We start from the raw sequence: 27,861 nt of genomic DNA on the forward strand, positions 1-27,861 counted from the left end.
TCTCCATAACAAGTCATCCGTCTGAGAAAGGAAACAGAATTAGATCTAAAAAGATGATAACAAGCACTATATATGACAGCTGCTCCAAAAGTATTGCCTCCTAAGTTTTTATGTTGGTGGTATGGCAGTAGAGGCTGAACCTTTCTGCCAGTATCCCTTTACATTTTATTGCTGTGTGACCAGAAAGTGGATGTGAGCACAGTGAAGGCTGTGGGTGGTGCATTACAGCAGTGGTGATGTTGACAGTGGGTCACCTCCACTGGTGCAGTTTTACAAGTGTAACATGCAGACTCTTCTTGTTCATGGCTGGTAAAAATGCACAGCTAATAGTGGTGACTAAGTTGAAAGATAGTGTTTTGTAGCTGAGAATTTGCTTTATCACATAGTGTTATTGTAGTATTTGTATTTGTTACAGTTTCCATGGTAGTAAACAGGAAGCATTACTTTTGGAATGACCTATGTAAACATAAATCATCTCAATTTTCTAATTGGTTAGAAAAACACTTTTAATGCCATATATTTTCAATTGTACTAATGTTAAGGTGTGTGAATTAGCTTGGCTTAAAAATACAAAAGAACTGAAGTACCCTAGCAGTAAATCCATGGGTGGGTGTTAGGGAAGATGTGTAGTTCACGTGACTGATGAGATGTTAACAGTTCTGACCCAGTCGCTTAGTGACTGATATTGATAACACCCATTTCTAGAATGCTGTGGCTTTCGTATGGCACAGAATCTGCTGAAGTCTGTTCATGAGTGTGGAACTCAATATTGATGCTTGAAGCACCCCAATTCATTTTTGTGAATCATGCCCTTGAATTTAAAAAGCACAGAATGCTGGTTATGTAATGCTGCTCTGACTCTGGAGGTGCAACATAATTTCTGTCATGTGCTGTCAAGTGCTTCTTCTCATCTGAGACAATAGGAAACTCATCCTTCTCTTAAGGATTTGTCCGCCTTAAAATTAGGAAGCATATTTCTGATAGTCACCCTGCACTATAACTACTTCAATTAAATTCCATTGCTTCCTGTTGTACCCCAGGAAGGTACCTCAGACAATTCCTTGATATCCTAACTATCTGTCCCTGTCAGACCCTCCTGGATGCTGATCTGGTGCCTTCCACCCAACTCTGGCCGCAAGTCAGCCTGATGCTTTCTGCTCCTTGCCTGTAGAGGCACTGCTTGATTTACATACCATATTCCCAAACTTTTCTGAACATTTTCTGTAAATGCATTGTGCTGTGATATTTTAATTAGAAAATAACTTCTCAGTAGAGTTAAGCATCTGCCTGAGATTGATAAAGGCAAATCAGTCCAGACGGAAGGTGGTCAATTAAGTCCTCTGTCACCTGGCTCTCCCTTCCTGTCTCAGGGGTGGAATCTAGGCAGTGCTCTTGGTTACTCTTCGATCCAAAGACAACAGCACTGAGATGTGCAAAATGCCCTCATTTCTCCATTCACAGACTTCAGTCAGACCTAGTTATGGGCCAGATTCAGTCCCATAGCATGCCTGAAGTCAGAATCTGATCTACAGCAATACATTAAATAGAAAACTATTCTGACACAGAACAATGACCCAGGACTGTGCATAATTCTGTGCACCTTGCTAATTGGATGGTGTTATCAAATTGGAGGTAATTCAGAGAAGAACAACAAAAGTGATTAAAATGCTGGCAAGATCATTTCACAGGGGGAGATGAAAAGAACTAAAAATATATGAGCAAGATAAAAAAGGAGCAAGTAGATGGGTATGATTCATATAACAGTGAGCATTAGGAGTAATTCAGGAGCCTGACACTCCCTTCAGCCCTCCATTTACAGAAAGTTTGGAGTGAGGGCTGGAGCACCTCTCCTATGAAGAAAGATTGAGGGAACTGGGTTTGTTTAGCTTGGAGAAGAGAAGGCTCCAGGTAGACCTCATTGTGGCCTCCCAATACTTGAAGGAAGCATGTAAACAGGAGACAGAATAGCTGTTTACGAGGGCTGATAGTTATTGGACAAAGGGGAATGGTTTTAAACAGGGGAGACAGGGGAGGTTTAGGTTAGATATTAGGAGTAGTTTTTTTCACTCAGAGGATGGTGAAACACTGGCATAGGTTGCCCGAGGAGTGTGTGGATGCCTCACCCCTGGAGGCATTCAAGGCCAGGCTGGATGTGACTCTGGGCAGCCTGGTCTAGTCATTGGTAACCCTGCACATAGCAGGAGGTGATCTTTGATGTACTTTTCAACCCAGGTCATTTTATGATTCTATGAGTCTAGTATACCTATGAAGGTGGTGGGGCTTCGGGATCTCTCTGATGCTAAGTTCCAGGTGCATGTTCAGAATGTGAGCTATGGCTATGAATAAAGGGTAAACTGAATGAAGCGTGAAATGAGTATTAGGAAATACTTCCAGACCACGACTGATTTTGAGGTTGTCTAGTGTTCTTAAAAGGTGGAAAAAATGTTTCAGCAACAAGGAAGCTCAAGGAAGGATAATTTGAGAAAGAGCTGCCATATCTGACTTGTTCTCAACCCCAAATTTTCCTTCAGCTGTTAGTTAGAACACAGGCATCTGCAGAATTGGTAAGACTTCAGTTGAAGAACCAGCTGGGTAAAAGCAGAGTCGGACCTTGCTGCTCCTATTGCTAGGTAGTATTTTGTGATGGTTAGCTGCTGAGATTGGGGTCCTCTTGGCATTGAAAATGTGCTCCAGCAGACTTGCAGCAGATTTAAGGATTTTAAGATTGAGCTAGCTTTTCTCTCTCACCTCACCAAGATGTCAAACTCATGGCCACAGGATCTTGCAGAGTGTAAAGGTGACAGCTTCAGAAAGGGAATGGACAAAATCAGGGAGGTAGGTTGGAAGGTGGTTGATCTGGTCTGATCAATCCCTGACACTACAAGGCTCTAAATCACTGTTTACTTGGAGCTGGGAGGCTGAGTAGGGAAAGCCTGTGAACGTTTCTAGCTTTTAGTTTAACTAAAAGGGTCTTTCAGACAGATAATCCAGAATACTTCTGGGTACAAATTGTTTTAATTGATTGTCACCTCAGTTTAGCTGACCTGTTTCAGTCTATCTGTTTAAATTTACTGTGAGAAATTTCCTGATATAGCCAGTTTTAAGCTGACAGAAATAGAGGCTACACTGGGGTTTGTACTGGTTAAAGTGAGTCCTTTTGATTAAACTGGTGCCAAATTCTGTGTGGACAAATCCTCATATTGTAACAAACCCACAGATCCTCCCTTTCCTCTGACAATCATATCAGGCTGGTGAGTCCTATGGACCCAATCTAATAGAAATGGAATTTTTACCATGCAAATCTTATTACCTAAAGTGCCAATGAAACTAATGGGATTTTGGATAGTAAAAAATTCTCTGTATGTGATATGTAGTTTGGAATATAAATTCGTTGGGATGGGGAATTTAAGGAACAGGAGCTGTTATTTCATGTGTTCCTTTGTGGCTTTGGTGGACCTGCTCCTCCCAGCACCCTGCAGTTCCTCCGTGATTTCTGAGGGACCAAAGTGCTGTTTGAAGCTCCTTGCTGAATTTGGCTTTCAAGATACTCCACTAAGTGCCCATTTATTTAAGAATTTACTTGGGGGAGGGGAAGAGAAATAAAAAAAATATCCCAAATGCTCTGCTCCAAGGACAGACATTTGGAGAAATATATATATATACATATATATATATTTTCCATAGGGAACATTTTTATGTATTTATTTATTTGCTGTGGAAGTTGGCTGAATGCATCAAGAACCCAGGGAGCACTTGGATGTACTTTGACAATACTTGGATTAAAAACAATAATAATAAAAAGTTGAAACTATTTGGATAACATTTTGGTTTACTCTCTTTCTGTATACATGTGCATTTTTATACACACGCATATATATGTGCATTATATATGAGTGCTGCTCCAAAAGTAATGCCTCCTATGTTATTAAGCTGGCCTAGAACATCAAAGGCAGTTGGTGATGGTACAGTAGTTGAGGCTGAACCTTTCCACCAATATTCCAATCCATTTTGTTGCTGTGTGATGGATGGCAGCAGAGGGGCAGTCTGATAGAATGGCATCTGGCATGGAACTGCATATGAAGAAAAGGTGCGTCACTGAATTCCTCCAGGCAGAAAAAATGGCACCTATTGGCATTCGCAGACCTCCGATTAATGCTTATGGAGACCAAGCAGTGGATATGAACAGAGTGAGGGGAGGTGATGTGTTTCAGCAGTGGTGGTGTTGACAGTGGGTCAACCTCCACTAGTGCAGATTTTAAGGAGTAGAGCATGCAGGCTTTGTTTGTAGCTGGTGAAAATGCACAGTGAATTGTGGTGACCATGTTGAAAAATAGTGTTTTGTAGCTGAGAATTTGCTTTATTGCATAGTGTTATTGTAGTCTTTGTATCTGTTACAGTTTCCATGGTAATAAACAGGAGGCATTACTTTTGGAGTAACCTACTGTATATGGCGTAAATTCTATATATGCAAGCATTCTCAGACTTCCACTCTGTGTGGCAGCTCTCACACTGAGGACTGTGTCAGAAAGTAGATGTAAATTTAATAACCAAGATGCTGAAGCACTACAACATATGAATCTCACTCCTAGAGTGTTTATATATTGTGATAACCCAGCACCACTTGCAGAGGGTTTTATGCCCCTCTCCATTGCTTGGGCAAGATTCCTCATTTTTCTATGAGCTTAGCTTAAGTGTATGATTAGGCCTAAAATCTTTTTAACCCACTGTTGCGTCATTTTGGTGGCAATCCTGATTATTTGGCTTCCTGTCACCTTGGAAGCGAAGATGCTATTAATGATACCTTGATTTGTCTATTTATTCTAATGAAATATGCAGAAAAGGCACGTTGGAAAAGTAGAGAAAAGAGGAGGAGGTCAGATAAAAACAACTGCAGTCTGATGTTCGTTTTTGTGGCATTGATAGTTATTATTCCCAAAGAAAATAATGTCCTTTTTTATTTGCTTTTAACATTTCGCCCTTGGCATCTGTTCCATCCATTGTGGACTAACCTAGAGTCTGTTCTCTGACTATGGGTTAAAGCGAGCACTTACTGAAAAGCATTCTCTACTTAATTACTTTTCCTTCTTCTGGAAGCTATTTTTTTTTTTTTTTTTAGTCACATGTTAATTGTGTATTAGTAGGTCTTTCTGATTAGTTGAAAACATAATGAAACCTTTGTAAACAACGGGGAGAAAGAGGGAGAGTGGGAGGGCAGCGAGGGGGAGAAGGGGATGGAGGAAAGAGAGGTGCGAAGCGGGGGCTGGGGGCGGGGGGTCGGCGAGTTTTGAAAGGTGCAAATAATGCCAGTGGAAATTCTTTTTTCTTTTTTTTTTTTTTTTTTTTTTTTTTTTTTTTTTTTTTTTTTTGAATGGCAACTTCCCTCGTCCAAATTAATCAACTCACTTAATGAGAAATGAGATGCATGGAGATGCAAATCGGAGCAGGGCTGTGAGTGCGGCGATCGGGATGGTGTGGGGGGGCAACGCCGCAGCTGGCCCCGAACAAGTCATCCCTATTTGTAAAGGGCACGGAACTGAATGACGGGCTTGTTACCGGCTTTCTCTCCACTAGCCATAGGTAAAAATGCTCCGTTTGTTCCTCCGGACTGCTTTGGCCATGTAGATGCTCTGCCTCGGCTACCCCTTTGGTTCCCACAGCGCTCCCAGTGGGATGCAAAATTTGGCTATGTCAGGAAGACGCTTAGGTCTGGGGGCTCCAAGAGGTGACATTAGTAAGTTCTCTCCCCTTCAGAAAAGGAGAGAAAATATTAAAAAAGAAGGAATATAAACATCAGTCAGGACCCAAGTCAGTGCGGCACGAAGGCCAGCCAGCGCAGCTCAGATTCAGTGAATCAGCTGAATCAGGCCCACTTCTCAAAGACATTTCTTTTTTTTTTTTTTTTCTTTTCCTGGAAAGCTACTCCTTAAACACAATTCACATTGGTTGTTTTAAAAAGGACTATCCTCTGTTTGCAGCGCTGCATTTCGAACGGGCAGAGCCCTCCGCCCCCACTCCCTTCTGTTGCTGCTTTAAAGAGCTGTGCTTACAGGGATTTTGCAGCTCTCCGCGTGTTATTAGAAAACGTGTGGCTGGGACGGTTAAAATGGGAGTGCTACTGTATGCAAGAGCAATGTTCACTGTAAGCAATCCAAGGAAATCCTGCCAAGGCAGTATATGAACAGCAGCCAAACAAAACACAGGCGCCTTTCCAGTGAAAACCAGCACACTTCTGCAAATAGAGGAAAAATTGACTTTCTGATTTGGAGTGTTTCTACAACTAAGAAGAATTACTACAGTGATTGTTCTAAAAATATTTTTTAGGCAGTGCATTCTCAGAGGGGTTGGGATGCTTAGCATTGTTTAATTACGCTTCTCATAGGTGATCAGTCTGAATTTTATAGAAACAAAACATGAAGTTTTTAGCATCTTCTTTTATGCCAATGTTGGCATCATTTTCCACAATGTTACAGTGGCATAAACCACCACCTATTTAAGGAGCAAAAATTGTATTTTTATCTGTACGTTTCAGGAAGTACGATCGTATATTCCACTTCTGTAACTTCATAATCATAGATTGCATTTGAACCGCTTCATCTAGAGCAGTCCCCAAGATGCCTGCTATGTAAGGGATGACTGTTATTCTCCATATGAAGTATTATTTCATACTACTTTTCTTTCTCCAGTAGTGCCCCCCCCATCCCCACCCACCCCGACATCACTACCCTCCCTTAATATTCAGACTTTAAAAGCTTCTACAGATTTTTCTCCTTTGTTCACCCTGTCTCGGTTCTTCTTTATGGGACTCTGAGTTCTGCTGGAGCCCTTTAGTGTAAGATGTGTGTGCAGACATTCTGGCATCCAAAAAAATCGCATAATTGAATGAGATTTCACAAATTTGTTTATTGTCAGGAATAAATATGATATTAAATAGATGTTCTGCAAAGAGTGTTTTTGCAAAGAATTCTTAATAACACAGCTTAAAAATGCAGTTACTTTATCTAAGCTGAAGTACAGAAATAGGATAGATCTGCAGAGAATTCTTTTTCTTTTTTTAATTCCAAAAAAAACTTAGTATCAGCATAAGAAAAAGCAGCTAAGTTGTCGAGGATTAATTTCAGTTTATGTATTTCTCATATTTCAACTTTTTTTGTTTGTTTGTTTTAACTAAAGGTACAAAAGATACTTTACTAGCTGTGTCTCCATTTATTCCTCTAATATATTTACATCTGCGTTCTTTAGGCTTACAGCTGCTGTGGAATCAGTTCTCTTCTTTTAACTTCACCACCACAAACCAGATTTATCCCTACATTGAAGATTGTGTCTTGAGACTAACAAATCCCAATGAGGAAGAAGACCCCCATGTGGAGCCCATTGAAGTTAGTGGAAAGATTCACACTGACTTTAGTGGGCTTTGTGTTGGGATAGGAAACATTAGTTTCCTTTTCCTCTTTGGAATTTAACTGCTCATATCAAGGATGAGAAATTTTCTATTTAACAAACCTTTAAGCTGCCCTAATTTACTAAATTAACTTGTGCTGTATTTCCTATTGAAGCAATAGTTTCACCCCTTGGGGTGTAACTGTTGTATCTGCTTCCCTCAGGATCAAGCTGCACATGTGAAAGTCTAGTTGGAATAGCTGGAGAAGGATGCACCTGTGTCCTGTACTCAGCCCATCTCTTTCCTTCAGGCACAGTGCAATATTCATAGCCATTCTTACACAGAGCAAATCACTATCTATCTTTATCTTCTATCAAGTATCACCTATAACCTACATTTATGTCATAGACAAATTGGTATATGTGTAGATATATATATGTATGTTTATAAAACATATATATTATCTACATTATTATTATTTAAGATATAATCATTTCTGCCTTGAGTGTGGAGGATGTCATCCACCGTGATCAAATTAGGACATGGGAGTTGTGACATATGCCGTGTCAAGGCACAGCAGCACAGTTCTGTATCTTTAAATGTTGATGTGTAGCAGTGAAACCAGGTGAGGTCTGGCCCCAGGTGCTGGCTACTGCACGCTTTGCTGAACAATTTTTAAAGGATTCAGATTGGGTAGTTGAAGGAGGAAAAAGTAGGTCTTTTTCTAAATAGACTTTTGTGTGCGTGTGCGTGTAATATGTTGTAGGTTGCTGCAATGATTAGAAGGCTGATTGACTTAAGCTTCGTACATTTGTCAAACAGCATTTTGGCATAATCCAGCCTTGACCTGGCTTCCCATGATGTATGGTGCTGGTTATCATGGAGACCCAGTTATGCCAAACTGGAGGAAGGTTTTGTTGAGACTGTGCAACTCATGTCACTTGTGGTTCTATACAAGCACTGTAATAAGGGTCCTCAACAGCACTGTTAGGAAGGGAAAGCTGGGATGCAGAAGAGGTGTTCCAAAGACTGCTTCTGCTTTCTCTGCCTGCTCGTGTAGTGCCTTGATGGCATGAAAGCAACAACAGCAAAAACAACCCAAAAACAGCACTATAGGAAAGGTTTTTCCTTCATTTCTTTCAATGTACATCCAGTTTGGAGTCATTTTATCTTCAAATCCATCACTCAAATTCTGTGGTCACAAGAGATATGACAAAAAGGTGAATTTGCACATAATTTGGAAAGTGGCCCACAGTGGAGGTGTATGGCTTCTAAATCTAATTAGAGGTGTAGTTTGTTACAGGCAAAAATTATTGATACACAAGGAAGGTTTTATTCCGAGACATCTGTAGGTTGGCAGCTGTGCCAGCCATGTCTGCTCTTCTAAGTAAGGGAAGCTGCTGCCCATCCAGGAATAGCAGTATTTTGGTGAGAAATGCTGAGAATATTGGTTGAATCACACCGGGAAAATATTGTCATTATTTTTATTATCCCTGCTCTTCGGACAGATTTGAGATGTGTCTTATGTATGTCTGTGTGCGCAAGTGGATAAGGTGCGGAGGGAAGGCTGTGATTTTATTTTTTTTAAATCACACCTCCTTAGCATTTTGTAAGTATCAGCATTCTAGCAGAGCGATTTGCTAATTGCGCTGGAAGACCCACTTTAAATTCAGGAATACTGAAACTTTGAAACTGTAACATTTTGACTGGCGAGAATGACCAGTCTCCTTTTCTGTTCCGCAGCGAGCTAGTTGAAGGAAGCTGGCATTGTCGCAGAGTGAAAGCTCTGCAGAAGTGCCGCAGGTTTTTCATATGGAAATGTGAAATAATGGGGTGATTAAATAGAGCTGTATATTAAAGTACATCTGACATTAGAATTAGCATAATGTGCTCTAGCCCTAGGCTGAGTACTTTATTTGCCATCTGCGTCGGACCAAAATCCCCTGGGGAAGCGCTAAAATATTCTGAATAAACTCAGCCCGAGTTCTTATTGAGAGTAAAATACCATTTGTGGCACGTCGTATTGATTCGTCTTAATTGCGGTGCAGAAAAGAACATTCAGTTGCTGATGACTTTTGTACTCTGTGACAAGTCGGCTGGAGTTATTCTAACACTGCAGTTGGTTAACCTGAACAGACTGTCGTGCTCAGAGAAGGAGAAAACCTTATCTTCAGTAGCATAAACTACAGTATCATCTCCCGGCTTTACTCCTGCCTATCTTGATGCAGCATCCTTTTTTTTTTTTTTTTTTTTTTTTTTTTTTTTTTTTTTTTCTTTTTCTTCTTTTTTTCTTTTCTTTTTCTTTTTCTTTTTCTTTTTCTTTTTCTTTTTTCTTTTTTTTCTTTTCTTTTCTTTATTCCCTGAAAACAGCAGCCAACAAACGGATGGGGAAATAGGGTTTCATTGCATAAATCCAGGCAAATGCACATTCTTACCTTGTTATTCTCCATCCCCACGCTTCCACCCCCACATCTTCTTTAAATAATAATAATAATAATAAAATAATCCAGAAACATCTGACCAGCTTTCATCTAAGGAAGTGAAAATCAGTGGAACTTGTCCTTGAGGATCCATCTCCGGAACCATTAGTTCAAGAGATTTATTATGTATATTTTGTAAAAAGCTGTGGCTTCTCCTGCGCATAAGCCCACAGTCTTACTCGGTTGTAATGGTTTGATTTTTGTCAACTCTCTGCTCAAATAGGTTGCTGAATACCTTTGAAAAAGTGCTTATAACATGCATAAAAGATAAATATTTCATCTGAAGGAAAATACTTTGATGCTCCATGCAATTCTGTAACATTCATAAGGTCCAGTTTTTACCCTATAATTGCCTATCATTATACACAATTTACATATTCAAACATTCTCTACAAACCTTAGTCTAGCATGTTTTTATTACAAATTCAGATCAAGGGAATAACCTTTAACTTCAGAGACAAATGAGACAAATTTACAAGTGCATGTCTGCTGTTTTCTTGTGTTTTATAAATCCCTGCAGACCCGAACACTTTTGCTATAACGCCACTCAGAACAATATACATATATTACTACTTGTTTGTAGTGCTTCAGTAATGAGTCCCCTTTGTATTAGATAACCTATATAATTCAGCATCTAGGCCCTCCATAACGTCAATTATCTCCTCATAGCTAAATGTACATTCCATTAAAACAAGATTTACAGCCTTTATAATACTTCTTAGGATTGAACGTGGAGATTTTGTGGATTTAAAGAAGCAGAGATGGGAGTTAGCATTTGTTAAAGAAGCAATGAATTAAAACAAAAATGCTATTTCATTTACTAACTCTGAATAGACACCTAATACCCTTAAGAAATAGTTGTAGTAAAAAAGACTGAAATAATCCTGGGGAAAGAAAACAAACAAACAAACAAACAAAAAACAGGAAAATTTGCTTTCACCCTATGGCTTTTTTTATTGTTTCCTAATTTACTCTTTATTTTTCCATTATATGACATGGACAATTTCCTTTATGTATCCTCCTTTGAGCCCTTATTCAGATTACTCAGAATTCCTGCTTGTAAGATGAGAAAATGGCACCTTAGAAAAGTCGTGGGGGAAAAAAAAAGAAAAAGAAAAAAAAGAAAAAAATCCCTGCACTTGCCAGTTTTCAAACAAAACTACTTACAGGAAACCGATTTAAAGGCAAGCTGCTGGCATATTTCATATGTTGTAGAAAAGACTGACATTATTTCAAATACATTTGAATACCTTATGCAAAGAAAAGGCCTAAAAGTGTCCTTGAGCAGTACAAGGGTTTTTCATGAATGCTGTAAATGGGATCCTATATATAAACCCACCAGCCAGGAGTATTCCCATGGTCTTTTCATCTGTACAGTGGGTGCATTTTCCCCTCTGTATTATGTTCCCCATTTTCACTGATCGTTTTCACTATTTTATGCAGTAGTTTTGTAAAGCATCCTCACAATCAACTAGCTAATGTCTGAGGTTCAAAGAAACTAACTAAAAGACACAAAGCTGTTTAGATGCTAAAGGTGGAGTCAATTGAAACAGCTGTATCACAAAGGGCTATTTAAAAGTTAACTCATTCACTATTGATCTTTTGATATTGATTTTCCTGTTTGCTTCTTACTTTCCACACTTCTCTCTTTCTCCGTTTTATAAATTGCCCTTGTAGTTCAGAATTTAACACCAATTAGAAGAAGTTGTTCTGAGATGACAAAAATGTTTATCTTCCATTTTAATAGCCCTTCTGGGCCAAAATCCCTGTGTTGAGAGTTCCAGTTTTTTGCTATACAGTTCTCTTTCTTTTTCTGAGCTAACTAAAAGCACTTCTTATGTGTCTGTAGGCTGAACTTCCAGTAAGCCACGAGCTGTTTTAAGGAATGAGAAATTGGACGTCCAAAAGGAAGTTGCCCAAAATGACTATTGACATTTTATACCTAAAAATATAATAGTGCCATTTTGTAATGCACTAAACATTAAACTGAGCTGCACATTTGGCTCACTTATGTGACTCTGGCAGTATGGTTCTGGTGTATGATTAAGTCTCATACAAAATGGGCTATTGAACACAAGCTACATCTTCAGCCAAAGGTCGCCTGTGTCCATTAAGAAGCAGGAAGCATCTGTTTGTGTTATGCATGGCTGTAGCCTGCAGCATACTCCCTTTTTGCAAGTATAGATGCTGGAGAGGACATGTAAGATGCTTTTGGGGAAAGTTAAATGAAGACAAAATCACAAGTTAGTATATTCATATAAGCCTAGATAAGATTCCTGTTTGTGATGACATAGTATAACTTATGAGGGAAAATCTTAGATGTCTGCAGTGGTGGTCATCAGAGCTACTTTGAATTCACAGCAGGATAATCCAAATCAGAGTTTGGATAAGCGTACAGTCATAAGGCATCAGGTTGATATCTCAGTCTTTCAAGGATTCATGCTCTTTGTTCTCAGAATTGTGAGAGGACTGGTTGTAGATAAACAGCACAGCAGTGTAACTTCTCAACAGTGCAATTGGCAATTAATCTTTTGGGTTTTCCATGATCAAATAATGCATTTGATGAAAAGATATTTGTTATTACAAGAATGATAAATAGAAAATTTGCTGTTCTGCCTAAATATGGTCAGTACTGCCCTCACCACTAATGGTTTCAGAAAACAAGAAAGGCTCTCCAAACCAGGGCAATATTTAATCCAGCAAAGAACTTGGCAGTTGGCCTTCTTAGCATAGAAATAATTAGTTGCATAAGTATATTACTAATATTAATGCAATATTAGTATATTCCCATATGGGTGTCAACCAGTGACATTGTAGATCTTTTTCAACAGGTGGAAAATGCTCGCAAGAATATTCACATTGCTAATTAAAATTAGTGCTGGGAATAAGAGGGACTTGTGAGGTTTGTAGGTGCTCTTGGCATAAAGCTTCTTGAATAATCTCTGTAGAGAACTTGCAGTCCTAGCAGTCAAGGAAGAAACAGGATGGGGAAAGCTGTAAAGCACATAGGTAGTGTGTGGGAGAAGAGCACTGCAAGAAGGCATGCTTTTTTTTTTTTCTTTTTTTTTTTTTTCTCTTTGAAGATGGCACTGGAAGAGATAGGCTACTAAAGTCAAGGCAAGAAAACAGGGCCAAGTATGGGATGAGACAGGATTCTGTTACTGAGAAGTAATACTTCACAATTACTTCTCCTCCTTCAGACATTTATTTTTCCATCTACCTCTTAAAAACATTTCATTTTTGTTTCCCTGTTGCATTCTTGCCTTTCACCTTGAGATTCTCCATTTTCAGATGATGACAGGCCCTATGGCCCCTCAGCTCAGGCTCTTGCACCAACAACCTTCCTATCCTCTCCTTGACTGAGATGCACATCAGGTCGGCTGAGCTTTACAAGAGAGTGTGGCTGCTTATCTGAGTGGAGAATTGGAGGTGCTTAGGTTGTAAGACTGCAGGTGTCTTGCGAAGTTATAAAACACCAACTTCTGCCACCAGTTGATGCTTACTTTATGAACCATTGATGATAGTCCCCATCACCCTCACCAGGAAGTGCTGCAAGATGCTCTTGAGCCCTTTTTTTTAGAGAAGGCAGTGTAGAGATGGATGCACTGTGTTAGCTCTGGGGATGAACAGAGGAGTTGCACTTGTTTTACATCTTCAGCTTTTGCTGCCGTCAAAACAAAATGAAAATGAAGAGAAGTATAAAATGAAATGGTTCCTTTGCATTCTATGTTTAAAACTAATGGTTGCATTGAACTGGCAGAGGTGATCCCCATTGAGGCATGGACTCTGTTTAACACCTTGGTCTCTTGGGAAGACTTCTAGTCACTCTGTGAAATGGAGGTAGCAGCAATTCCTAACACACCAGAGAGTGCAGGGAGGGCAAAACTCTCAAAGCTAGGAGTGTTCATCTATAGTTGCACTCAATCATATTATCTTTGCACACCCAATTTTGCATCAGTTATGAATCAGTACGGTCCACACTACAGATCCATGGAAAGTATTCGGCCCTTCTCTAGGTGACCTGTCAAACCACATATAACCATAAATTTTCTTCACTATGAAACACTAAATCTTTCCTGTATTTAATGCACTTCTCTTTAATGTCAGTCGGTCTTATACGGAGACTTGTTAAACCAGTGTTCCCAATTACGACATTTTAATTTAATAATAATTCAATTAAAGGTGTGTTTTTTATGGAGCATCTATGCTGCCTTTATTGGTATTATTAGAGTAACTGTCATAATAACAAGGAGTAATTATTTAAATGCTCATTAAAAACCAAGTGGTAGAGAAGAAAGTAACTTTGGTAGAAAGACTGTAGGAACTTGATACACGTCTGTTCCTGAGTGCTCCAATAAAAGGTGTCCTTTCTTTAAAGCTTCCAAGTTTCTACTTTTCCCAAACTTCTAAAGGTGCTGTAAAGCAGCATTAAAATTCCTTACCATTTTTATTGCTACTGTTGTAACTTCGTAAAGGAAACCAGAAACATTATCTAAAAAGTATTGCTAGAGGTAAAGAATGGCAGTAGTTATGTGGACCTGACTTGGTACTCTCTGCCATCCTAGCGGGGGCTATAGATGGGTGATTAAAAGCAGAGGGGAGTTCATTCTCTGTTACAGCTAATGCAATTATTTAGAAATGCTGAGGGGAGACTTTGTAAGGCACTGGATGTCACTGTAGCCCAGCAGAAAATAATGAATTCTCAACAGTTGTTATCTTACACTGATTATTGTTTGATGGTATCCAGAATAACTGAGGATATTTTGAGGGAAATTTATCTCCAGGGCAAAGGCACTCAGCATTCAGCTGAGGAAGTCGTGTACCAACTGGGCAAGGAAGATTCGTGTCTCACTGAGTGATGCAAGTTAGAATGTAGAGGACAGATAAGCCAGGGAATTCAGGCTACCTAGTACAGTGCGATGAACATCCACAGACTCAGGCTGATTTTCTAGGTTGAGCAGACCTACCTGTGTGCTCTCAGTGCCCTTTGTGAGGGCAGAATTTGTTAGGAAGAATACAAATTTAAATTTGTTTTGTGCTGTTCATGAAAAAGAAAAAAAAAAAGCTCATTATTACTTTCATATTTTGAACAGAACATAATCTGTCATGCAGTAATAGAGGAAACTCATTTTAATATTTCTGGAAAAGACCATCTTTTGACATGATACTCAGAAGATATGAGTGTTCAGTACATTCACTGTTTGTAATCATCTACTTAGGTAGTTGCTGGGGAGATTTTTAATCTACCAGAGAAGTCCTAATATCTTCCAGTTGAACCCAGCAATTTCAATTGAAAAGAGGACCATATTTTAAACACTGAGGATAGTCAACCATTGCTACAAGCTAGCCAGATACACAATAGATTTTTCTCAGCTGGCATTTTCAAATCAAGCTGATGGAAACACATGCTAAAATGTCTGATGTCTGATCTTGTTCAACTGCAAATTACCTGCCTAGATGATACCCAAATGGCCTGTGAGGCTCAAACTAAATCTCTTCCTGTGTTTTTGATGTCCACATAGGTAGGACACAATATTATGATCTTAAAGTGAAGGAAGCAAGATTTAGGTTAGGTATTTGAGCAGACTTCATGATTTTAAAGAAGAGGAGGAATAAGATGGACTTTAAAAGGTTGCAGACTCTCCATGAGGGTGGCCTTTGAAGTGGGGTAATTGAGCATCTACCATGCACAGAAACAGATGCAAAGATATGGACTTCTCTTGGGTCAGGAATTTGACCAGAGTAACCCTTAAGGTTTACCCAGTCTTCTCATTCTTTAATTTTGTAGTCCTTTCTAGCACTAAAATCAAGATTTCTGAACCCATATGCTGGTATCTCAGTAGGATTCAGCCTTACAGACTATGAGGTGTCTCAACCCCAGTGGTAGCATTTGTTTGTATTTAGTGCAGCCTTGAAGCCAACCAGTATTAAGGTAAAAAATTATACTTGATCCCTTGGTCCTTAAAATCAGGACTTTTTACAGAACCCATGTGCAATTCATTGAACAGTATTAATGAAGTCTTGGCTTGTGTTTAACTCTAAGCACATGAATAATTTCATCACCATCCAACAAAGCACTTCAGCCTATGCTTAAGTTTCCCTGATGTTGATTACTCACATGCTTAAAGTCAAGCACATACTAAAGTGATAAAGACTGCACATGGCAAAGCCTATATAGCTAGTTGTCATAACGGCGGTATTTAGACAGACTTCAGTGCAGGTGGCTAGGGATTAAGATAGCCATATATCAAAAGTAGCCTTATAACAAAGAGTTTTATAGTGTAGGTGCACTGCATTATTAAATATAAGGATCATTCTTGAGCAATACGTGGCTGTTTCTGGGCATATTTAAAATATTTAGTGAATTTTTGAATATAAAAATGTTCAGAGTGGATCTTCAAAGACTTTTTGACATTGTTCTGTTCTTAAAAGTGAGCATCTACACTGCTCAGGGCAACTTCTAGGCAAGATAACCACGAAGTGATAATATGGAAATGGACGTTTTATTTTATTTTTATTGTTTTTTTTAAAAGAGTCTAGGGAGAGTCTTTGAGGGCTGCAAAAATTTTATATATATATGTGTGTGCTTGTATATGTATATGTATACACACACACACACGCAAACACTCATGGAACAGTTAGAGGTTGTTAGACAGGTTGCCTACAGTCAATTTTGCCATTGAGTAGTGGTCTCCTGAAGATAAGTGTTCAGAAACATGAAATCTAAACAAAACAAGAAAGGAAGACTATTTTATGGCTTCTGGCTCGTAAATCTTACATCACTAATAGCACTAATTTGCTCTGTATGAAAGAAAAGTGAGTTTTCTTTTCTCACTTGGATTTCATGGAGGTGAAGTTTTGGAGAACAAAATGAAACATCTCAGTTCCACATAACACGTAGTAGCACGCATCCAGCCGGCTGCCATTTTGAGGGTAATTTTTTTAATCAGCCATTTCAGTTTTAGATTGGCCTTGATCCTCAGCTTGCCCAGGAATTCTTCTACTTACGTGTGTGCCTTTGCTGAAGTAAATGTGTTGCTGTTGCTGTCATCTAATGCACAGCTGCTTTCTTCCTCCTGTCAGCTCTTCAACTAAGCAGGGAGAATGCATGCACACACACACACACACTTTATTTTTTGAAAGGAAGAAAAAGAAACCAACGAAAGAGAATGCATGCTGTGACTTTAAAAATGAAAGAATCAAACAGCTGTGGGTAATAAATCGATTAATTAGAGTGGATAAAATGAAGGTGAAGGGTGCAGAGCACTCTTTAATTTGAAGATATATGACCTTGTAAGATGCTGCACTTCATTTGCTATTAGATCACACTTCAGAAAGGGTTTTATTAAAATCTATTCTAGGGTGAGCTGAGGTAAAACATATTGTTAAAAAAAGCTTTTGACAGAGTATGTTATATACTTTAGTCTGCTTCAGTGATTTCTGTCACTTTTTATACTACACATGTTGCCGTGCAAGAAAAGTTAAATGTCTAGACATTTTCATCATATTTCTGTAAGAAACAGAAATTTAAATATTTGAAGTAATAATGGGAGCATTTACTGTTGCTTTGGCTGCAGAGCTGACATAAAACTCCCTAACTGCCTGAGTGCTGAGTAGATTTTAAGGGATAATGTATCAGTTCCTTTCAGTGTTTGTACGTGGCTTTCATTAATGTCAATAGCAGTTACAGGCACGTTTTTTTTTTCTCCCAAGCACAGTACTGCTCCCAAACTTGTTTCTTCTCCAACAGTAGTTGCTAGAGATTAATCAGAGTGTCCGAGTGCATCCTGTGCAGCGCGGTGTGAAGGGCTGGGGTGTGGGGCTGTGTCAGTCAGAAATGCTCGCTGTGCTGGGTAGAGTTTTTCTTGGCTGTGGACTGCTGGATTCTCCGAAATTGGGGTCTGAAAGTGCTATCCACAGCAACAGCCTTGCAAAATCAATAGGAGCAGGAGGAACTGCACTACATTTATCACAAACCTTTGTATGGAAGTCCCAGTCTGATAGATGCTCGTTCCTTTACGCTTTTATGGATGTTCATTGGGTGATAAGATTAGATAGACTGACAGGCTGATAGGTAGGCAGATAATCCTCTAGCCTCCTTGTCTAGGGTTTTGTAGGTTTTGTTAGCGGCAGCCATTCCCGCAACAGCCAGAAGAGGGGAATTCAGCCAGCAGCAATCCTTCCTTTCCTTGTGTGCCCCAGTTGTAATTTTTTTCTTGCCTGCTATGAGTCATTTATCTTTACAAAGGTAGTTTGGATGATACGCTTCTGCTCACCTTATAAACTCTTCTATTTTAAAGCTCAAACTTTAATTGTGATACCGCAATGGGCTGCCAGCTTCAGACCCACGGTGCAACGGGGAGGCTGGGGTGCTTGGGGCATTAAGCAGGTATTGAGGGCAGCTGGGCAGAACTTGCAGGACATTCAGTGCGTTTGGGTGCAGGAGGGGTAAAATTCATAAACAAGCAAACAAACATGTAAGCTATCTAACAAGAAATTAATTGTAGATTTTTCAAAGTGGAGAGCTGTTCTTTAAGAAACCCCACTCTCGTTTTAAAAACAACAAACACCAGATCACAGTTTTCAAGTACACATGTACTTATAAAGTTATTGGAATGTTGAAGATGCATGGAAAAAGGGTTGGGGGAGAGGAAGTGCATTTTGAAGATAGCATATAATTTATATTGTGCCCAGGACTGGAATTTTCTAGCTAGCAAAATTATGACTGTAGCACAGACTTGTTCACACTTGTCCTTTATGTAAAGCTGAATCAAGGTTAAAGGAATGCTTTCCACCTTTGTGCAGACGTTCAAAGAGCCTAGAAAGGCAAACAGAACAATGCTTTTGGCCCCGGTGAGCATTTCTGCATTGGAGAGCAGGCTTAGGCTCAGAAATTCTTGGGACCCAGTTCAAGCACGGCCCGACATTTGTTACTGTTAATTGCAACTCTGCTGTCAGCTTTGATTACTGGATGTTTCATTTGAGTGGCTTCTTGGTGTTTTGGCAAAGAGAATGTCGAAGTGGTTTATGCAAGGATATGTTTTCCAAGCTCCTGTTGACTCAAATAGGGCTTGAGCTGCTAATACCTACATACTATTTTAAAAATGGAAGCCTTGGCATGACTGAAGCATGTATATATTAAATTCAGCAGGATCTCAGTGGACTGCTGCACCGAGTATATAAAATACAAAATGAAAGAGTGGAAATGATACTGAAGCTCCTGCAGGTGCCCCATAAAACCTACCATACTGCATTTTCTTTGATTTTCATACATAGTCATAAATGTCTTGAAACAAATTCCTTTTTAATTATTTATTTATTTATTTTGTGGAATAAATTCATGAAAGGATTTGGATCCTCACATGTCTTAAAAGGTTTTATTTGCAAGTTAGAGGGTATAAATGTATATAGCACCAATGCGTATGTGTGATATTTGTCATACATGTTAACTGAATAAGTGTGGTGAGTAAATGTGCTGTTCAACAATTTATATCAGTCAATACATTGCAATTAAGTCCTTCTTTCAGAAATGCCAAGGAGGAAATATGTTAGCAAAATAAAGCACATGCCAACTGTATTTGAATGTTCTCCACTGTATTATTTTTTGAGTGTTCTTTCTGTTTTTCTTTTACAGGTAAAGATGAGCCTTCAAGCTATATTTGCACAACATGCAAGCAGCCTTTTAATAGCGCTTGGTTCTTGCTTCAGCATGCCCAGAACACACATGGATTCCGCATCTACCTGGAAACAAGCCCTTCCAACAGTTCCCTTACTCCACGCATCACCATCCCACCTCCTCTGGGACCAGAGACTGTTGCACAGTCCCCGCTGATGAATTTCCTTGGAGACAACAACCCTTTTAATCTTCTGCGGATGACAGGACCCATCTTGCGTGAACATCCTGGCTTTGGTGAGGGTCGGCTCCCAAACACGCCTCCGCTATTCAGCCCACCACCTCGTCATCATCTGGATCCACATCGCCTTAGTGCCGAAGAAATGGGGTTAGTTGCCCAGCATCCCAGTGCCTTTGACAGAGTTATGCGTTTAAACCCCATGGCAATTGAGTCCCCAGCGATGGATTTCTCCAGAAGGCTTCGAGAGCTGGCAGGAAACAGTTCCACCCCTCCGCCAGTCTCGCCCAGTCGCACCAACCCTATGCATCGCCTGTTGAATCCTTTCCAGCCAAGTCCTAAATCACCTTTTTTGAGCACCCCACCACTGCCCCCCATGCCCCCAAGCAGCACTACGCCTCCCCAGCCTCAGGCCAAGAGTAAGTCCTGTGAATTCTGTGGGAAAACCTTCAAGTTCCAGAGCAACCTTATTGTCCACCGGCGTAGTCACACAGGAGAAAAGCCCTACAAATGTCAGCTATGTGACCATGCTTGCTCCCAAGCCAGCAAGCTAAAGCGTCACATGAAAACGCATATGCATAAAGCTGGCTCCATGACAGGCAGGTCAGATGATGGACTGTCGACCACAAGTTCTCCTGAGCCAGGCACGAGCGAGCTCACTGGAGAGGGACTGAAATCCAGTGAGACAGACTTCAGGAATGAGAGTGATCCCTCCCTGGGCCATGACAATGAAGAAGAGGAAGAGGAGGAGGAGGAGGAAGAGGAGTTGGAGAATGAGAGCAGGCCAGAGTCAAGCTTCAGTATGGACTCAGAGCTGAGTCGTAACCGAGAAAACGGTTCCAAATCACTGCCAGATGAGAAATCCCTGGTCCTGGGAAAAGTGATTGAGAATGTAAGTCTCGGTGCCATCCAGCAATACAATGACATGCTAGCTGAGAAACAGAAGAGGAGTAGCTTCATGAAAAGGTCTTCTGACCAACGAGACCTGTGTCCACGAGACCTCTGTCCAAGAGACACAGGTGACGAAGACTCGGTGGTAGGAGAGCTGGACCGCACTGAGGAGGGGACGGTCAACGGAAGAAACTTTGGCCCAGGTGAGCCCTTCCCAAACTTGTTCCCTCGGAAGCCAACACCTATCACAAGCCCCAGCTTAAACAACTCATCTAAACGAATAAAAGTTGAGAAAGATTTGGACTTGCCACCAGCAACAATAATACCTTCAGAAAACGTTTACTCCCAGTGGCTGGTAGGGTACGCAGCATCGAGGCACTTCATGAAGGATCCGTTTCTAGGATTCACAGACTCCCGACAATCTCCCTTCGCCACTTCTTCCGAGCACTCTTCGGAGAATGGGAGCCTGCGTTTCTCCACCCCGCCGGGGGACATGCTGGATGGGGGGCTCTCAGGGCGCAGCGGCACGGCCTCCGGAGGCAGCACCCCCCACATCAGTGGCCCAGGCCCTGGGCGACCCAGCTCGAAGGAAGGGCGCAGGAGCGATACATGTGAGTACTGTGGCAAGGTCTTTAAGAACTGCAGCAATTTGACGGTGCACCGTCGGAGCCACACTGGAGAGCGGCCTTACAAATGCGAGCTCTGCAACTATGCATGTGCCCAGAGCAGTAAGCTGACGCGTCACATGAAAACGCATGGCCAGATAGGGAAGGAGGTCTACCGCTGCGACATTTGCCAGATGCCCTTCAGTGTTTACAGCACCCTGGAGAAACACATGAAAAAGTGGCATGGAGAACATTTGCTGACAAATGACGTCAAAATTGAGCAGGCAGAAAGAAGCTAAGGCCCCCCTCCCCTCCCCCGCTAGGTTAAATTTCAGGGGTCTAGGTAACATTTTATTTGTACAGTTTTAACTATTGCCAACTGAGAAAAGATGACCTAACTTGCCTCCGTAAACATTACTTAGCATAACTATGGTAGGTGCCAGACTTTGGCACTTAAATATAACCTGTGTCTACAAAGTTCTATTAAACCCAAGGGTTGATTAAGGCAGTAAAAATTGTGGAGCCTTTTAACTGTGCAATAATTTCTGTATTTATTGGGTTTTTGTAATTTTTTGGCATGTGCAGGTACTTTTTTTTATTCTTTCTGTTTAAATTTCTTTTAAATTTTGTTGGGTATCCCTTTTTAATTTTACCCAGTCGTAGCCTGAGATTACTTGCATTGTAGGGGAGAAACATATCTTTTTAAATTATAATTTTTGGGCCGCTGCTTTGTTGAAATTTAAGCTAAGCATGTGTAATTTCTTGTGAAGAAGCCAGCATTTTAACAGATTTTTCTTTCTTTTGCCCCTCCTCCCCCTTCTTTTTCTATTCCTCTTTTTAAATAACCCTGAAGATTAGGGAAAACAAAATTGTACAGCGGATAACAATCTTTAAAATTAGCACTTTCTTTTGGAATTGGATGGAATATGTAGCACTGACAATTTCGCTAATGACAGAGGCCTTTTCTAGATGGATTTCAACCTTAAAATCACGTCAGCTAAAAAATCATAGGTGCAAAAGGCAGCTACATTCAAAACAAACAAACAAACAAACAAACAAAAAACAAAAAAAAAACAATAAACAATAACATTCTTAATTGTGCATTATTATTGGATAGATTCTTCTTGCTATTAAAGCTATGGCAACAGAATGGCGCCACATTGTCACTTTTGGGGGTCTTTCCCTCCCTCTTCCCCTCTTGCCACTCTTCCCAGAGACAGTAAAAGTACATCTAGTTTATGGTAACATTCTTTACAAACCTCAGAGGAGCCAGATTTTTCATTTTAAACCTCATAAACACAAAGCTGAGTCTAGGACGTCTGTATGTGCCTCTCCTCTAGTCCAAATATGCTGTAGTTAAAAGAATTAGTAGAGGATTGGGCAAGTGGCAATTTCTCAATGAAAAGACTTGACTCATAGTCTTTTGGTTTATGAATGGAAATATCAAAACTATCTTATATGATGTACAATGGTGTTATGCTTTTATAAGGAAGGAAAAAATAAATTCTAGTCCATCTACTTGTCTTGGCAAGATTCTGCTCCTACTGAAGTCGCTAAGAATTTTCCCATTGACTTAATTAGGAACAGAAGTTAATTGTATTTTGAGAAAAGCGTCAAAACAGAAAAAAAGTAAAGAACAGAAAAATGCACCTGCTCTACTTTCAAATTTCCTTTTTTTTTTTTTTTTCAAAGCTCATTATGCCTAATATTAACAAACAGTGGACAATTATGGTTAGAGATTTTAATTATGTTGACCCGCACTTTAAAGCTTTTGTTTGTGGTTAAGACAAAAATGGCTTCTCGACAAGAAATTACGTCATATTCTTCTATTTGGCCCAAAGGTGGGTTAAACTGTAAGGGAACAGCTGAGATTAAGTGTCAGTGTTGCTAAGCATGGCATTCACAATACTGGCACTATAAAGAAAAATAAATAAAAATAATTTATTGGACAGTTTTTGTACTGCCATTCAATTTGACGTGAGTGCCTTGAAAACTGATCTTCCTATTTGAGTCTCTTGAGACAAATGCAAAATGTTTTTGTGAAATGAAAAGACTTTAAAAAAAAAAAAAAAGTAAAACAAGAAAAGTACGTTCTTTAGAAAAAAAGAGCCACATTTACTTAAAATAATAATAATAAAAATTACTGGTTGAAGATAGTGGACGTGAAAATGCCATAAGACCCAATCAAATGAAGATGTATACCCAGCACAACTTCGGACATCCATTAGCTGAATTATTCTCAGCTTTTTTTTTTTTTTCAGGACAACGCTGCTTAGGAAATGGAATGGAAATGATTTACTGCTGAATTAAAACTCAAATGACACAAATTACAAGTTGTTATCATTGAATGAGAAAAAAAAAACAATTCAGGAACAACGGCTAATTTTTTTTTTAAAAGTTAAATTTAGTGCACTCTGTCTTAAAATACGTTTACAGTATTGAATACATACAAGGGTAAAAAAGAAATTGTGTGTATGTGTGTTTGAGCAATCTTTTTTTTTTTCAAAGTTTGCTTAATAGGTTATTAAAAAAAAAAAATGCCATAATGGCCATGTGTATATTGTTTTCTTTTGGTGACGGGGTTTTAGTATATATTATATATATTAAAATTTCTTGATTACTGTAAAAGTGGACCAGTATTTGTAATAATGGAGAATGCCTGGGCATTTTACAAAACCAGAAAGAAAAAATAACAAAAAATAACAAAAAAATAACAAAAAAAAACAAAAAAAAAACACCTTTTCTTTTTTCCTTGAAAATGTTGCAGTAAAATTTAAATGGTGGGTCTATAAATTTGTTCTTGTCACTGTAACTGTAAAGTCTTGAGTTTTAGTAAATTTTTTTCTGCCTTGGGTGTTGAATTTTTATTTCCAAATGTATAGAATCTTGTATTCGGGGATTACAAGGTGATTGCTACACCAAGTAGAAAAAGTATGTAGAAAAAAGTGCTTAATATTGTTATTGCTTTGCAGAAAAAAAAGAAAAAAAAAAATCACGTTTCTGACCTGTACCTATTTTTCTCTTTTTTTCTTCCCCCCATCCCCATTCCCTTCCCCTTCTGGAATGGATATTGATATTGGTTGATTCATATGATGTAGGCACTTGCTGTATTTTTACTGAAGCTTGTAATTTTTTAACTGTACGCTTGTCCTTTTAAAGGGATTTAATGTACCTTTTTGTTAGTGAATTTGGAAATAAAAATAAAAACAAACGAACAGGCTGCCATAATATATTTTTTTAATTTGGCAGGATAAAAATATTTCAAAAATAGTAAAAAAAAAAATAAAAAAAAATTTGTATGTGAAGTCCTTATTGTACAGGAAAAAACAAAAACAACAAAAAAAAAGGGGGTTGTTAGACGACCTTTGAGTAAAAGAAACAAAACAGAATAATTAAGTGCTTTTTTTTAATTTTGTTTTTTTGTTTGTTTTTTGTTTTTTGTTTTTTTGTTGTTGTTGTCGTTCAGAAATAATTTTAGTTGTATATATATATATATATTTTATTTTTTTTTGTCAGAAATGGCCTACAAAAAAGTGCTGTTCCCACAGGGCTCTAAATGTCTTCAAAGTTGCCTGGCCCCCTTGCATCAAGGTTTTTTTACCAGGTATGGTTGAACCAGGCTGGATGGTTATTACCTATTTGTGACAAGTGAAATTCAGTTTCCGTAAGGGTGTCTGAGGTGACATCCCGCAGCTTCCCCACAGGTTCGAGAGAGAGAGAGAGATTTTTCCCCCCCCCCTTCCAAAACAAAAAGATGTCTGACACATCTTCCCTCTCCTGGCCACCCTACTCACTGCTCCCTGCCCAACTGCCCTCTGGAAGAAAGGCGTTTTAATAGCAAAAAGTGTGGCACATCCACTTTGACACAGGTAAAATGATCTGCTGTCGGTACAGTTGTAAATGGGTTGATGAAAAATTGGTCCAGGCACAGCCCTTTTTTTCCCTGTCAGAACAGGACCTACTCCGTGTACAGGTCTTGCCAGTCCATGTTATTAGCTGCTTTGCTGCTGTTCACTCCGAATTGTACATTCCATAAATTTCTGAATGTTTGAGGGACTGGGATGAAATTCTGTGCCTTTTGATGTCTCTTTGCTGTTCTTTCTCTCTCTCTCTCACGCTCTCTCCCCGTTGGGTCAAAGGGAAGACAGGTGACAGAAGAGGCACTGATGCTCTAGTGAAGGGGAGAAGGAGAAAGTGTTCACCGCCCTTGGAGGAAATGACGGTAAAAGTAAAGCAAACAAAACAAATTTCCATGCCAAATTCTTCTGCAGCTTTCATCGGTGCAGAACGGCTGGAGCAATTGGAGAGGCATGGGTGTGACAGCAGGGAGAATTTGGTCCAGCTACCAAACAGTCTTCCTGGCTTGAGCAACGTACCCTCAAGACTTCTGGACAAATTCTGGATCTCAAGCTGATAAAAATCAGGAATTATTCATCGCTCTTACTGCTGGATTACACCAGAGCAGCTGAGGCAGGAATCTGATCCCTTAAAGGCACATTTTCACATTTTGATGAAAATTCAGATCTCTGACGTTTGTATAAAACCAGAGACATGTTGCAGAGCTCAGCAGAATCCTCTGGACGTACATCAATGTAATGCAGATCAGAAGTTAACAGTCCATAATTCAATGTATTCAGTCCGTGGTTCTTTGCTTTAAGAAAGAATTCACCTTTCATTTTAGTGTAAGCTGCTAAGGACCTCTGGTTTCTATTTTATTTTATCCAGGACTGCCAACACCAGCAGTTGTCTAGTCTTGTGACTTAGATCATTGAAACTAACAGTAAGTCACCCCAAAAGCACAAGGGTTGTGTTTCTGCTGACTGTAGTGATAATGAAATGGCCCTCCTTTTCTTCTTGCTTAGGAGAACTGTAGTTTACTAGGCTATAAGCACAATATAGCGTAGAGGTAAAATAGCTAGAATGCTGCCGTAGTTCTCTTCACAATTTAACTAGTTTTTATTATTATTATTTTAAGGTGGAGCTTATTACTTTCATTGTGTCTAGTCCTGATGCCTTTGAAGTCTGGAACAAATCTCCACGTGACTCCCTTGGCAACAGGACAGGCTTGAGAACCTGGTTTGAGGAAGAAAAAATACTGATTTTTTTTTTTTAAGGAAAGGGTCAAAAAATCAGCATTTCATCCCAGTCCTATGTAAAAGACAGTCCAAGGTTTTGTTTATCACAGGCAAACTCATTTTTATGGTGCTCTTTGTATTTTAGAACTGCAAAGCAAAGTAACGTTGATTTAAGTTGTTTGCATTTGTACCGGCAAGGCAAAATATTTTTATTACCTTTTTCTATTACTTATTGTATGAGCTTTTGTTGTTTACTTGGAGGTTTTGTCTTTTACTACAAGTTTGGAACTATTTATTATTGCTTGGTATTGGTGCTCTGTTTAAAAAACGAGAGCGCTTTTTTTTTTTTTTTTTATTATGGATAAAATGTTGAGATGGCTGGAGGTCATTTCAATATGGCTTAGTGAAATATTTATTGTTCCTTTTCTTCTCTGTACAAGATTTTTGGCCTTTTTTTTCTGTTTTTTTTTTTTTTGTTTGTTTGTTTTTTTCCCTTATTGTCACGATGTTGAGTTCAGCATGTGTCTACCATTTCATTTGTACGCTCGTTCAAAACAACGTTTGTTCCAGTTTCAAGTTATAAAAATAAATTGGACATTTGACTTGATCTCCAAATCTTGTCTTTCCTGTTTTTTTGAAATTGAGGGGTGGGAAGAGGGAAAAAAAGGAGCAGAAGGATGTGAAGAGTTGGAGCTTCAGTAAGGGTCACAGAACTCATGCAGCGTTCTCTATCCGGTTTCATGGGAGTCCACCAGAAAAGAAGTCATGTTTGGGAAGGACATGTAAGCACCTGTGTGATGCTAAGCATGTGCTCAAATTCTACTTACCCCCCTTGGATTCAAATATAATGTAAAGCAGTTTCATGGGTAGAGGTCTGGAGAAAAGATTGTAGACTAATCTTTCAAGTAGTCAAATTTCTCATATAAAATTACATGTGGGGCAATTACTACTGTTTTCTGAAGCCCTTGAGAAGAAATTTGCTCTTGTGTTTCCATCCAAGTAAAGTTAATGGTGTGCTTACTAGTGCTCTTATGCCCCTAAGACTGGTTAAACTGTTTAGCTCTTTGACGGCAACGTTAAACCGGGATGACATGTACTGATTTAACCAGAAGCTGGATTTGGGCCACAAACTGTGTGTCATTATGTGAGCAGCACCAAAATATAACTTCAGCTTCCCATCTGCTCCTCCTCCTCAGCTAGGGACAAAGACATGCACATTCACAGGCAGCAGTGTGCACAGTTTGCAGTTTGAGGTTAAAAGCTGACAGTTCAGGTAGTTTGCTGTCCAGATACTCTTTATCAAGCCAACCTGATAGCAAATGCATGGCAATCTTAAATGAGAAAATTGTATTCAAGCCATTACTGGAAAGCTCAGGAAAGATGTGGTGTGCCGTAGACCAGATTCTGATTTCCTGGAGGCCTTGGTCCAACAAACCACGCAACAAGGCTGTGATTCAAAGCAGGTGGGTAATTGAAACTCATTTCAAAGGAACTGTGACTTTAAAGTATTTGGCTCAACTCAGAAGTCAGGAGGGGAAGCTCAGTGGTTTGGGCTACAGAGAAGCTCCTACAGATGGTCCC

General features: G+C 39.4%; 1 protein-coding gene across 7 annotated transcripts in view; it reads left to right on the forward strand.

The window, feature by feature from the left end:
- Nucleotides 1-26,887, forward strand: part of BCL11B (BCL11 transcription factor B) — a 95,508-nt gene extending 68,621 nt beyond the window's left edge. For all 7 annotated transcript variants that reach the window (XM_072337332.1, XM_072337333.1, XM_072337338.1 and 4 more), the window contains one exon: nt 19,493-26,887. In XM_072337332.1, coding sequence (XP_072193433.1) covers nt 19,493-21,504 — 2,012 coding nt within the window. In that variant the 3' untranslated portion in view covers nt 21,505-26,887. The remainder of the gene's footprint in view (nt 1-19,492) is intronic.
- Nucleotides 26,888-27,861: the final 974 nt, after the last annotated feature.

Source organism: Excalfactoria chinensis, chromosome 5 (genome assembly GCF_039878825.1).
Source record: "Excalfactoria chinensis isolate bCotChi1 chromosome 5, bCotChi1.hap2, whole genome shotgun sequence".
NCBI lineage: Eukaryota > Metazoa > Chordata > Aves > Galliformes > Phasianidae > Excalfactoria > Excalfactoria chinensis.